This window comes from Rhinopithecus roxellana, chromosome 2 (genome assembly GCF_007565055.1).
Source record: "Rhinopithecus roxellana isolate Shanxi Qingling chromosome 2, ASM756505v1, whole genome shotgun sequence".
Classification (NCBI taxonomy): Eukaryota; Metazoa; Chordata; class Mammalia; order Primates; family Cercopithecidae; genus Rhinopithecus; species Rhinopithecus roxellana.
Window position 1 is genome coordinate 75,104,883 of NC_044550.1, and position 13,985 is coordinate 75,118,867.

The 13,985-nt window shown below is 34.4% G+C and overlaps 1 protein-coding gene across 1 annotated transcript in view; it reads right to left on the reverse strand.

The window, feature by feature from the left end:
• The window catches only part of SLC7A11 (solute carrier family 7 member 11), a 74,223-nt gene that overhangs the window by 54,675 nt on the left and 5,563 nt on the right, over positions 1 to 13,985 (reverse strand). Inside the window, exons 2-4 of the mRNA XM_010379371.2 lie at positions 13,472 to 13,598; positions 9,367 to 9,482; positions 374 to 499 (exon numbers count right to left, since the gene is read on the reverse strand). Coding sequence (XP_010377673.1) covers positions 374 to 499; positions 9,367 to 9,482; positions 13,472 to 13,598 — 369 coding nt within the window. The remainder of the gene's footprint in view (positions 1 to 373; positions 500 to 9,366; positions 9,483 to 13,471; positions 13,599 to 13,985) is intronic.

The window sequence follows — 13,985 nt, forward strand, 5'->3', positions numbered from 1 at the left end:
TTAATTTTTATTACTGTTATTAGACAATTTTAAAGTAAAAAAAAAAAAAAGACATATTTATCTGTAATTAAAACTAAACGGCAGTTTTTTTTTTTTCTACTTTGAGTTTTCACTTCAAACCATTACACCTAGAAAATTCACTGATGGCCTTATTTTGTTGCTTGGCCCAGTCTTAATCCTCTTTCTGCCATTCAACTGTAAAAACCAACTCACTCACAATGTAGCAGCCTTTCAAATCAATTAGATGACAATATAGACTTTAAGTTCCACAAGCGGAGACTAATTAAGGATTCTGCTAGTACAAGTAAAAGTTAGTGTTAAAAAAGACCAAAAGCAGATAAGTATTTTAAAAAGCATTTACTTTAGTCCATACCTTTAATTAGCTGCATAACTCCAGGGACTATAATTATCAGAATTGCTGTGAGCTTGCAAAAGGTTAAGAAAATCTGGATCCGGGCGCTCCAGCTGACACTCATGCTATTTAGGACCATCACTACAGCTGCAAACAAATAGATGAAGTTACAAAAGGTGAATCCTCAATGGCACAAAGACATTTTAGGTCCTTGTTACTCAAAGGGCAATCTATGAGGCAGCCGTGTTGACATTACTGTTTTAGAAATGCAGAATCCCAGGCCCTTCCCCAGACCTAATGAATACAAATCTACATTTCAACAGGTTCTCCAGCTGGTTTCTATACACATTAAAGTTTGAGAAACGTGGATAAAACCTCTGGACAATAAGAATTCTTGTTCTTTGTATGTAAGAGTGGGCATATATTGTAGTACTCTAACAATCCTATAAAAATGTCTTCTAACCAAACCCTCATTCAATCAGATGGCTGAATTTGACTCTCTAGCTTGATGTGGCAACTCTTTTCTGTCTCCATGAGGGTATGCCTGCCACTGTGGATCACACTCAAGAAGGGGCAAGACATGTAGAAGTTGGCTCAGATCTTATTTTTCATTCTCAGGACTAGCTTCAGGCAGCAGTTTTCTTTTGGTTTTCTTCTTTCTAATTAGCATGTCAACCTACTGTACAAGAATCTTTTTTCAAAATATGTTTTAGGGCTTGAGCACAATATTCTAAGTGACGAGTGCAAAAGACTAACCAGTCTAGGATGCACACTAGGTTCAAGCCAGCAGAACTTTTCATTCTTACTGATGCTATCCACAATTTCCCAAGCAGCAATAACTATCCACCTTCGACACCTTGTGGACCATGAAAACCTCAAGGATAGAGCAAGGGTTATTCATTGCTGTATTGCTAGTATCCAGCTCCATGCCTGGCCCAGGTAGTTTAATACATATTTGTTGAATGAATGAACTGGGTCCTCAGTCAGAAAATCTAAGGCACAAGGGGAATGGTGATGCTCTAAGACCTTTCTCCCCTACTCTGCTGGGATGACTGAGGTTATTCTAGACAGTGGATTTCAACTCTATACCCTTTCCACAACCTTATGGTCAGTTTTAACAACCCAAAACACTACTTTATTCCTGACATTTACAGTTATTAGCTATAACCTTTATATTTATAAAGGTATATTCTCCCTAAACAGATATTAAAAATGTAAAGATATTTCTCAAAGAAAGAAACAAAACTCCTACAGAATTCTTATTATTCAAATTGCAATTGGAAGTTTTCTTATGTATAGCAATGAGTCCTCCTCACAGTTTTCATTGCCTGATATAGTTACTAGCTCACTTCAGAATTTATCAATGCAAATGTTAACAACACATAATCTTTAAAGGCAAAAAAGTGGAAATAGCCTAAACCTCCTAAGGAAGGCTAATTAAGGTATATCATTTTAATAGGTTATATGCAGCCACTTAAAATTATGAGGCAGTTAAATATTTATTATAAGAAAGGATATTCATGATATATTACTGATCAATACAGCAAGTTAGAGAGATGGATGGAAAGAGGAAGGAAAGAGGAAAGGAAGGAAGGGAGGAAGAGAGGGAGGGAGGGAGGAAGGAAGGAAGGAAGGAAGGAAGGAAGGAAGGAAGGAAGGAAGGAAGGAGAAATAGAAAGATCTGGAAACATATTTACCAAAACATCAACAGCAGGTGTTTATAGGAATACGAAATAACTTTCAGTTTTTTAAATTTATTTTTAGGAATAGTTTAATATATTTTATAATGAACATATACCTTTTTGGTGACTATAGTTTCAAATACTGAATTGTATATTTGAAATATAGTTAAATGTTCTCACCACAAAACAAAACAAAAAAAGAGGGGTAACTAAATGATATGATAGATGTGTTAACTCACTTGATTGCGATCATCATTTCAATATATATATAAATAAAATCATTACATTGTACACCTTAAAATTACAATTTTATTTGTCATATGTACCTCAATAAAGCTGAAAATTTTAAAAAGTAAATGAAGCAATAAAATAGATTTTGTTTTTGGAAAAAACTCCAAGATGGGAAAAATAAGGGACCAGAAGATCTCATACAAAGTGAAACAGGGGGTTATTAATGAAGAAATATTTCAAAGGAGTAATTATGAGAATGATCAAAAAGGCCAAACCCCTGAATAAGCTACAGGGGCATCTAAGGGGGCGTATTTCATCTGTGTTGGAAGTTGAAAACATGAAGGAATAGACAGGTCTGTCGTCAATCACAAAGTGCATTATTTTATCAGAGGAATCACAAGAATAAAATTATTTTTGTCTCCCCAATATAAGCACTTATATATGGAAAATGTTAGTGTAACTCTGCTCCCTACTCCCTACTCCCTACTCCCTAATCCAGTGGTTCCTTTCCTTTTCTACGCAAATGACTGTGTGAAGAATCATTATACGACAATGACTATTGTTTTAATTAAGGAGATTCAACGTTGGTGTAAAAGTGAAAAAACTGTCTCATGTGGCCACCAGCAACAAAAGGGCAGTGTTTTCTTTCAAATAGGGCTCCTAAAACCCAAAGCAACTCTGTATTTATGAAAGTTCTTTCCGCAGTAGAAAAGAACTGTTATATAGAGAGAAAGAGAGAAAAAGAAAGGAGAGGAAAGGAGAAAGATAAAAAGAAAACGAGGCAGGCAAGGAAGAAGGAAGGAGAGAGAGTGAGGCATTCTTATTTTTGGAACAACTAGCCATCTATATGTTTGAAAATAAGAAAGAGGTTTTGTTACTTTCATAAAGAGTATAAGTACCTAATGCCTATTGAAATATTAAAAAACAAAAAGACCCTGGGTATTTGGGATTTTAAAAAACACTTTGTAAAGTTTTCTTAGGCAAATGGAAGACATAATTCAACAGATACTATGAATTGATCATCTCATCCTGCTTTCCTCTCAGATAGCTTAACAAAAATTCTCATTAAGATGCTAGTACACTGCTAGTGGGAATGTAAATTACTGTAGCCACTATAGAAAACAGTATGGAAGTGCCTTAAACAACTAAAAATAAATCTCTCATATGATCCAGCAATCCCATTGCTGGGTACTTGATTGTGGTGATAGTTTCACAAGGGAATACATACATCACACTTTATCAAACTGTACATTTAAAGCATGTATGGCTTGTTGTATGTCAATTACACCTGAATAAAATTTTTAAGAAAAAAAAAAAGATGAATTTTTTTCAAAGGGTTCTCAAAGCCCTGCTTTATCTGAGCATCCAGACATTGTACTCATTATTTGGTACACCAAATTCCAGCTGAGATGCACCTGTACTACCCTGAAGGCACAGCTTAACAAGTAACAAGGCAGCCAGTGAGAGGCACAGTGAAGCTTCTCCAGTGGCTATAACTGCTGTTTCATCATGTGTCTTTACAGTGAAATTTATGTCTATGTATGTTGCTTATCCAACAATATTGAAAAGAGATTTGGGATTCACTAAACGCAAGAGCTTTCTGAGTTTCTGAAACAAATAATATATACTTTTAAAAAATACTACCTGCCCACACTGCAATAATGAAAGAAATCTGAGCCAGTTCTCTGGGGAATAACAATTCGTTAATTTCACACATGAGGAAATAATTATATCAGTTTGGGCAATTTTTGTGTGCTTGCCTTAAATTTTACCAAAATAAAAATATAGGGACATATAGTTTTTATTTACTTATTTATGATGCAGTTTCCTAAGAACTGAAATGTGGCAATGGAAGCTATGTCTATAAATCCTGGAGATAAGAAATACATATTTGAAGGAAGCTATATTTGAAGAGGATGTTTAGGGGAATGTTAAGGACTAAAGCTGTGATTTAAGGACTGGAAAGTATCTCTCTCTGCACTGTGTAATTCAAGTCTATCTTTGAGTTTTGAAGAGTGAGATTACAGAGTCTAGATATATTGGGTTTTCTCCCAGGTTCAGGTTCTTCTTGGCTTCTGAATTCTGAGTACTTTGTGCTAAACTGATAAAATATATGGATATTGTGTAAGTGTGTTACATGTTGAGATAAAGTGAGTTGTTTCACTGCTGTTTTGTAATGGCTGCCTGGATTCCTTTTATCTTTTTATTAGCATTCGTCTCCTGGATGCATTAATTTTAGAGAAGATATGTAGCAACAAACACTAAAAAGCAGAGTGACAGTTTATATCTAGGATCTCACTATTGGGAATAAAAATGTTAAGTGATATATAAATATAAACTATTATTTCATGGCAGACATTCTACAAAGACTTTACATGAATAATGTTATTTAATCTTCATATCTCTATGACATAGTCATTTTATCGGCCTTATTTTTCAGATGAGCAGCTGAGACTCAAGATATTATTTAACTTGCTTATGTTTGCATAGGTAGTAACAGTGAAGGTGAGTCTGGAGCCCAGGTAATCTAACTCTGGAGCCCACACTTTTAATTAGTTCCCAGGTAACAATGAGGAAGTAGTTCAAAAGACATACATGATTCCATTAGTGTACCTAGTTCTTTTAAACTCTCAATAACTCTTTCTCTCTGCAAAATTTCATATTTATGTTAGCTGTGATTTCAGGACCCTTTGTTTCCACATTTTACTTGTCATCCTCTGAAAGTATATGATAGTTGTTCTGCAGTATTTTTATATTTTAATACTATGTATATTTACCTAAGGATTGGTTGTGTTGGTAATTTACTTATGGTAGAAAAGAAGTAGGTATAGCCAGACTTCAAAGATGTAAACAGAGCCACTTCATATGCTATATTTGAAGTGCTAACACAGAAATAGTCCCAGATTTTCTTTTATGTAATTTAATGGTGCCAGGAAAATATAGATTTCAAAAAGAATATAAAGTAATACATTTGTAGAACTGGCTAACTTTTTTCACAATACAATCACAAACGTTATTTTGTTTGTTCCTCCCAATTACTTTCAAAAGTTTGAGAATTAGGATGGAGCTCTTAACTCATCTTTATTTTATATAGATAGAATAAACTAGCAAGGAAATTGGCATTCAACAATTGATAGTGTTAGGGACGGATCTGGGACTAGATCTCATATCTTAAGGAGAATATTTTTATTATAATATTCTGACATTCAAGTGTATCATTATAAAGGGTTCAATTTCAGGAAAACAGAACAGATAAATATTTTAAATATTGAGCACACTTCAATGCTTATTGAATCTATAAAAGCAGTGAAAATTCATGAACTTCTACAGAAGGTGAAGAAAGTAATTACAGGTCGGGTGCGGTGGCTCACGCCTGTAATGCTAGCACTTTGCGAGGCCAAGGCGGGCGGATCATGACGTCGGGAGATCAAGACCATTCTGGCTAACATGGTAAAACTCCGTCTCTACTAAAAATGCAAAAAAATTAGCCGGGCGTGGTGGCGGGCGCCTGTGGTCCCAGCTACTCAGGAGGCTGAGGCAGGAGAATGGCGTGAACCCGGGAGGAGGAGCTTGCAGTGAGCCAAGATCATGCCACTGCACTCCAACCTGGGCGACACAGGGAGACTCTGTCTCAAAAAAAAAAGGAAAAAAAAAGAAAGAAAGAAAGGAAGGAAGGAAGGAAGGAAGGAAGGAAGGAAGGAAGGAAGGAAGGAAGGAAGGAAGGAAGGAAGGAAGGAAGGAAGGAAGGAAGGAAGGAAGGAAGGAAGGAAGGAAGGAAGGGAGAAAGAAAGAAAAGAAAGAAAGAAAGAAAGAAAGAAAGAAAGAAAGAAAGAAAGAAAGAGAGAGAGAGAGAGAGAGAGAGAGAGAGAGAGAAAGAAAGAAAGAAAGAAAGAAAGAAAGAAAGAAAGAAAGAAAGAAAGAAAGAAAGAAAGAAAGAAAGAAAGAAAAGAAAGAAAGAAAGAAATTACAATATTGGGCTATAAGAGAGCAGCCAAATATGAATCTATAAGATTTTCCATCTAAACTTCTATGCACCTGACATGCTTATTGGAATGGATAAAATTTGTATAAGCAAAAGCTTTTTTATCTTCATTAAATTTGACAGAAATGAAATATAGTACTTAAAAAAATGGGGGTGAATTAGTATTTACCTAACCCCCCACCCTTATCCTATTATCATCTCTCAAATGGTTACCTAACATTTCACAAAATTTGAAATTCTTTTTTTCCATGATGCAGCAAGACCCTTCAGGTTTGCCCTTTTTCTATGCTTAACTAGAGATTTCAAATGACCACAAACTGTTTCCTTCCCCAAGGTTCACAGGGAAGCAATTCATGCAATTAAACTCTATTTTCTACATCTTAGTAACCTTCCACCCCTAACAGGTAGAAAATCACCTAGACTCACTTTGAAGAAAGCAGGATGTGAGAGATTTGCCCCTAGATAAATTTCTCCTTCTCTCTCTCCATCTCCACCCCCTGTTGCTCCATTAAAGCTAAATTTTTCTTAAAGACAGTTTGACTTTCCCAATTAGGGCATTGATTTACATTACCTACCACTGAGTCATAAGGATATCCAGTTTTCTTTTTAATTGTTGCTGATTACGGAAACACATTTCTTTCTCAGAATTTCAAGCTTGCAAAAGGAACATCAAAATTTAAAAATGAATGTAGTAACTTGTGGCAAAAATAGAAGGAAACGTCTGGGTTCATCTAAGATTTATTCAGGCTCCTTGTTAACTATTCCATCACCAATGTCTACTACAGAGGTTTTGTAAATCCCAACATAGTTATCCTTTCCTAGAACTGTTTTAAAGTTTAGTTTGAGCAGTTTTCATTTAATCCTCTGAAATACTAATTTTCCCTTTAAAATGTTTAATTAAATTGGGATAAACAAGAAGAGAGTTATCTAGACTTATAAAAACATAAATATAGCATTATTATTAATGTAATTTTAACTCCAAAGTGAGTAAAGTTTGTGGATTTATAAATGTTTACATGCAATCTACTTAGTCTTCTGGTTATGGCTTTTAATTGATAACTATTATTATTAATTTACAGAGCTCTCAAAAATGCCACCCCTTCTCTTCTCTTTCTTAAATATAATAACTCTGATATGATTCTGCCTCAGTCATTCGAGGGATAAGAAAATGGTGAATATAACAATGGCTGTTAGCCCAATCCCTTAGTGGAACAGTGGACTTATCAAGAACTTTCTATAGACAAGGCACTCCATTAATGGTCTTAAAAATCTGACTTTGATCATGTGTTTTGTGGGAAGATGGATGGAGCTAGAGGTCATTATCCTTAGCAAACTAACACAGAAAACCAAACGCTGCATATTTTCATGTACAAAATGGAGCTAAATGATGACAACTCATGAACACAAAGGGTAACAACAGCCACTGGGCCTACTTGAGGGTGTCTGGAAGGAGGGAGAGAATCAGAAAAAAATAACTTGAGTACTAGGTTTAGAACCTGGGTGACGAGACAATCTGTACCACAAACCCCCATGACATGAGTTTACCTATGTAACAAACTGCACATGTGCCCCTGAACTCAAAATAAAAGCTAAAGAAAGGAAAAAGAAAATATAATGAAAAAGAATGTGACCTAAACAAAAAATCTGGCTTAGTTTCATCTTCCTTCAGCCATTCAAGATATTAATAGATTATTTTTTCACAGGCATTTTCCTAATAAAAAAATTGGGGCTTAAATAGGTTTAAAAATTAACACAAGATCATAAAACTAACAGTTGTAATACCAAGTTTCAATTCCAGGTTGTTTGCCTCCAAAGCCTAAACTGTAACCACTATGCTAAAATGGTTCAACCCACAAAAACTTAGACTGCTAGATCTGAACATAATATGAAGCAAACTCTATTTCATTTTTATCATTTTCCCACTGCCTGGAAATATATTGAAGATATCTAATCCTCCAAGTTTAACAAGTAAACAGACTATAGACTTTTCTGCTGGAGAAAAAAATTCTTAGACTTCTCAGAAAATCAAGTCAACAAATACTTATTGAGCACCAACAACATGCTAGGAGCTAAATGAGGGGCTGGAAATACAGCAATGAATAGGTCTCTCGTCTCATGGAACTTCAAATGATGCTTTACTAAAAGTATAAATAGCTACCATTTTTATTGTGTTCTTAATAAATTAAATAAAATAATGTCTTTGCTGCAAGTAACATGGATGGAACTGGAAGTCACTATTTTAAGTGGAATTAGAGAAAAAGAAAGTCAAATACCATATGTTCTCACTTATAAGTGGGAGCTAAATAATGTATACACATAGACATAGAGTGTGAAATAATAGACATTGGAGACACAGAGAGATGAGAGGGTAGGAGGAGGATGAGGGATGAAAATTACCTAATTTCTACAATGTACACTATTTGGGTGGTGGTTACACTAAAAGCCCAGACTCCACCACTACACAATATATCCATGTAACACAACTGCATTGTACCCACTAAATCTATTTTTTAAATTTTAATTTAAAAAATAAATGAATTACAGGCAATAGGTAAATTACAGGCAATATCTCAATTTGGAGACCATAAAGAAATCCAGTTGGAAAACACTATTAATAATCAATCTTGAAAGAAAACTCTTTTTATGACCAACAACAGGCAGCTAACATTATAACACTGGGAGTGACAGCTACTAACACTACAAAATGTATAAACACAACTTACACACCCACTACATAAATAACTAACTATGTAACTCCACAAATACACATGAGATATAATTCAATATATAGCTAATTTCCAATTCAAATAATCTCTAAAATAATTGGGGTTTCCTCTTTAAAAGTCTTGTTCATGTATAATCGACTTAATATTTTACTAGTGAGGTGATTTTTACTATTTAAAAAGATTAGCCATCCTATCTATTGACCAAATACAAAATTGGCATGGAATACAATATTGGATGTCACTCCAAATCCTTCCAGCAGAAATTTGGAACTGTAAGCAAGAAGAACATGATGTGAGAGGCAATCCCACAATGCAAAAAGTCTAAAGACACTTTGTATTCAATCGTTTTTGTGTTGTTTTTTCCTTTTTTACATGTATAGCTATAATACTCACTTATGCCCACAGCTGTAATGAGCTTGATCGCAAGTTCAGGGATTTCACATTGAATAAAAAATGGTTCCAGAATGTAGCGTCCAAATGCCAGGGATATCACAGCAGTAGCTGCAGGGCTAAAAAAAAGTATATATTTAGATTAACCACAGGGGGAAAAATAGCATTTTTATTAAATTTAATTTCATTAAATTTTTCTGCCTTGAGTGTATTTAGCATATGGAACATGTTAAATATGAAAGTCTATAGTTTTCAGAATTCCATACTTGATTAGGTTGTCATAGACATTCCAAATGAAATATTTCCTATAACATTGGTGGCTAGTTTTTAAACTTCACATATTCTTGGGAACAAGGGTAAGTACTACCAACTTTTCTCCTGCTCTCCCATATTTGACTTTTCCTTCAAAATCCGGCTTATTACATGAGATCTTGACAGAGCTAGGCTTACAGGAAGCCATCTTCTTTCTCAAAAAGTCAGTAAATAAACTTCAGCCATATTATGAATTAGTTAATGCCGTACAGATCTAATGTGTCAAGGCATAGTCTAAAGAATGAACACAACACTCAACCTAAAAAATTAGTATTAAGTGTTCCCTGGAAATACATGCCTAAATACTTGATGTTGTTTTATTCTTATTTTTTCTGTACAGACAAAAACTCAAAGTCAAGTGATTATTCTTACTCTTATAGTAACAATCAGATATAAAGTATAAATTTAAAAATAATATATTCATTATAATCTTATACAAGTAAGCAAATATAAATGGGACAAGAATATGAAATAAATTCAAGTATATAGAAATATAGGTAATACATCTTTCTATTTAATTCTTCAAATATTTTTACGAGAAAATTGCACAGACCTTTTCATTTTAGATGTATGTATATATGAACGCATATTTTTTCCATAAACATGCAAGTCTGTGCAATTATCTAATTTCTTTTCTTTCTTTTTTTTTTTTTCTGAAATGGAGTCTCACTCTGTTGCCTAGACTGGAGTGTAGTGGCATGATCTCAGCTCACTGTAACCTCCACCTCCCATGTTCAAGCAATTCTCCTGCCTCAGCCTCCTGAGTAGCTGGGATTACAGGCACATGCCACCATGCCTGGCTAATTTTTTGTATTTTTAGTAGAGACGGGGTCTCACCATATTAGTCAGGCTGGTCTTGAACTCCTGACGTGGTGATCCACCTGCCTCAGCCTCCCAAAGTGCTGGGATTACAGCCATGAGCACCGCGCCCGGCGGCAATTATCTAATTTCTTATGTCAAACTTCCTTTTTAGCTTCTCTTTCTTCTCATGGTTACCCGACATTCATGCCTGATCCATAGATTATCAGAAAACCAACCACCAATACATGTTCTCAACTTTGGCTGGCTGATACTGGAGAGCAGCATAAGGTTTCTGATTTTCTTCTTTTCCTAGACACCCTCCCATCTTCCCCAAACAAAACTGTTTATCCTATTCTCCATCATTTATACAATTTTTGATGTATAATTTAAAATTTGATCATGTCATTTTAGTGCTTTCAAAATATGTTCAGGATATGCAAAACTCCTTCACATTGCGTTCAAGGCTCCATCTGGTCTAAGCTCTCCTTACTTCTTCAGTTAGCTTCCTCCCACTAGAAGGATACGAATCTTCTCTGCCTGCAGCCTCTGCAACTCATTGGCTATGCTATATACTTCAGATCTTGGTTCCATTTTCCTTTGCCAGGGAAAGCTTCTCCAACCTCTGACTGGGCCAGGTCTCTTGGAGTATATTCATACTGAAGTTCTTGGCCTGTCTTCCACAGTGCTTATCACAGTAGCCATTTTATATTTACCTATGTGATTTCTCAGTTGATAATGATTTCCTCCCACTTGACTCTGAGCTCTAAGGGTACAAAATCGTATCTATCTTAACCACAATTTTATCTCCAGTGTTTAGCACAGTGTCTAACATATAGTAGAAACCCAATATATATTAAATATATAGTGAACACGCAAATTCGGTTTAATGACCCCTGCTGTGTACGGATAGGTAATATTTTTCTCCTTGAAATCTATGTTTTACAGATTATTTCTGGCAATACTAACTTAATCTAAAGGTATAATTTTAATGTGAAGTACTTAGGAACTATGGGTATTAGTAAAAGAAGAGAAATGTTTAAATACTTAGATATCTTGTCCCTCCTCGTGATATTTGTTATTCTACCTATTTAAAAGGCCAACTCAGCAAAATCAGTATGTTATGACAAAGAGATATATAAGCATATTTTAGAAGCTTCTAGGATACAAAGGTACTTTCCTCTGTCCACAGACACACACACACACACATACACACAGAGAAAAGTAGTTTTTTTTTTTTTTTAATTAAAGTAACAAGTGATTATCAGCTACCTGGGAGCAGAAATCGTGACTGATTTCACTTTAGATCTCTTTTTATTGTCATTTACCATTCAGTAGCAGTTTGTGGAATAAATAAATTAACAGATGAATATTTTATCTGTGCCAGCGTAAGATATAAGCTATATTTATATGGAATGATCGTGTTCATCATAATGACAACGAGCCAAAGTTACACACTAATACATGGTTGAAGATGGAGTCAAGTCCAACTGTATTAAGCTCCAAAGCCCACAAGTCTGACAGGTCAGCAGTCTAAATAAGGAGTACATGCATTTGAATGCTGAGTATGTTGTACACAATATATTGTAACTTTAAACTTTCAATTACTTATTCAAAAATAATTTAATATATGCCGAGAAAAGGGCACTGACCTAAGTGCTATACAGGTTACAAAAAGATCTTATCTTTATATGCTTGAAAGGTTGGCAGTTTTAAAAGGGAAACAAAATATAGACACCTAAAATGTTAAGGAAGAATAGAAGGTATCATGTTCAACGTCAAATGTGAAGCAAGATAGCATTTTCAGAAGAATTTAGAGATGAAAGAAATAACAAATTAGAATAAACAGGAAATTAATTATGAGAAAGAAAGGATTTAAGATGACCTTTGAAGAACAGATAAAATTGAGATAACCAAAAAGGAACAGAAAGTACGTTCCTGATACAGGAATTTTAGAAAAGGAAAAAAAAATTATTATTATATCATTATAACAATTTTAAATAATGCAGAGTTGTTTAAAATGAAAAAGACTTCATGAAGTATATACTACTTTGAAAATCTTTTTTCTGTTAAAAAAAAAAAGACTTCTAACACTGTAAAACCCATGATTAGTGTTAAGTCAGCACTAACTAGCACTTATTGGCATTTAGCCATAAAAGCTCACATGAGCTCTAAATCATGTATGTTTGGTAAGTTTGATAAGAGCAAGTTTCCCTAGTAACATCCATTAAATTCTGTAATCAGAATGTCCACATCACATTTTATAGAAGTAGTTAGCCTAAAGAAACTGTGATACTCTGAAATGCTCATATGACATCATAAGCTTCCCACAAAGTTGAAGGAAATTTGCTATTCAGAGTGACTTGGCACTATTCAGTTTGATTTTAAACTAAGACAAGCAGGAATGTAAACACACTGTTACAACAATAAAATCAAAAAAGGCTTTTGGAACTGTAGTTCCTGATTTGTTTAACATAAGGAAATGAGTCATTTGACTCTGTCATGCAAACTCTGTTTTTTATAAAGTATAAGACTTGGTGACCAATTAAGTTGTCAGGCACAGAAGTATCTTCGTCACAATGACTAAGTAAAGTTAAATGCCTTAGTGATATAATCTACAATAAGATAAAATTCCAATTCCTAGTATAATATTTAATTTGTCTAGTTGGTCAAAAGGTATCCAGGTGAATTTTCATGTTCATATTCTTTCAAGTAATCATCTTTCTCCTAGAAGTGTCAAAGAGGATAGCTGAGGGTTAAAGAAAGGTAGATACTTTTAATAGTTTGACGTTGCTGGTGAACTGCTTGTCAGTGACAAAATTGCATTAAAAATATCTTAATCCAGAAAGGTATTTTATCACAGGCTCTATATTCTGAGGTAGACATGTTTACACGTAGTCACATGACATGCATATGTTTAACCAGTTAAAAATAATCAAGGTGATTCATAAGAATGAATTGGTTTATTTTTTCTTAATTCTTTCTACTATGTTCTTACCGTATTATGAGCAGTTCCACCCAGACTCGTACAAAAGCTGGTAATGGACCAAAGACTTCCAAAATATATGTGTAATGACCTCCGGATTTCTTTATACTTGTTCCCAATTCAGCATAAGACAAGGCTCCTGTGAAATATTTGTCACAAAATGGTACCAATTTAACACATTTTCAAGACACCTAGCATTAAAATGGATACAATAATGTTTATATGCTGCCTGAGATGTAACTACCTCCTTTGGTCTGAATGGCATCCTTATTCAAGACAAATAACCGTCATCTAATTGCTAAGACCCGCCAAGTTCCTTTTCTAACATCCTCACAGTTGAGATTTAGTTCCCTCTATTTGAACACTATAATTTTACTTGAAATGACAAAGACACATGTCTACAACAATATCATGTGCTCCAGAATTTTGAGCTGAAAACCTGGAAATAGGGGAAAAGGAGAAGAGAGATGTCAATAATATTGACCTATTTTTAGAAGAACACAACCTCACACCAAGACAAGGCTTT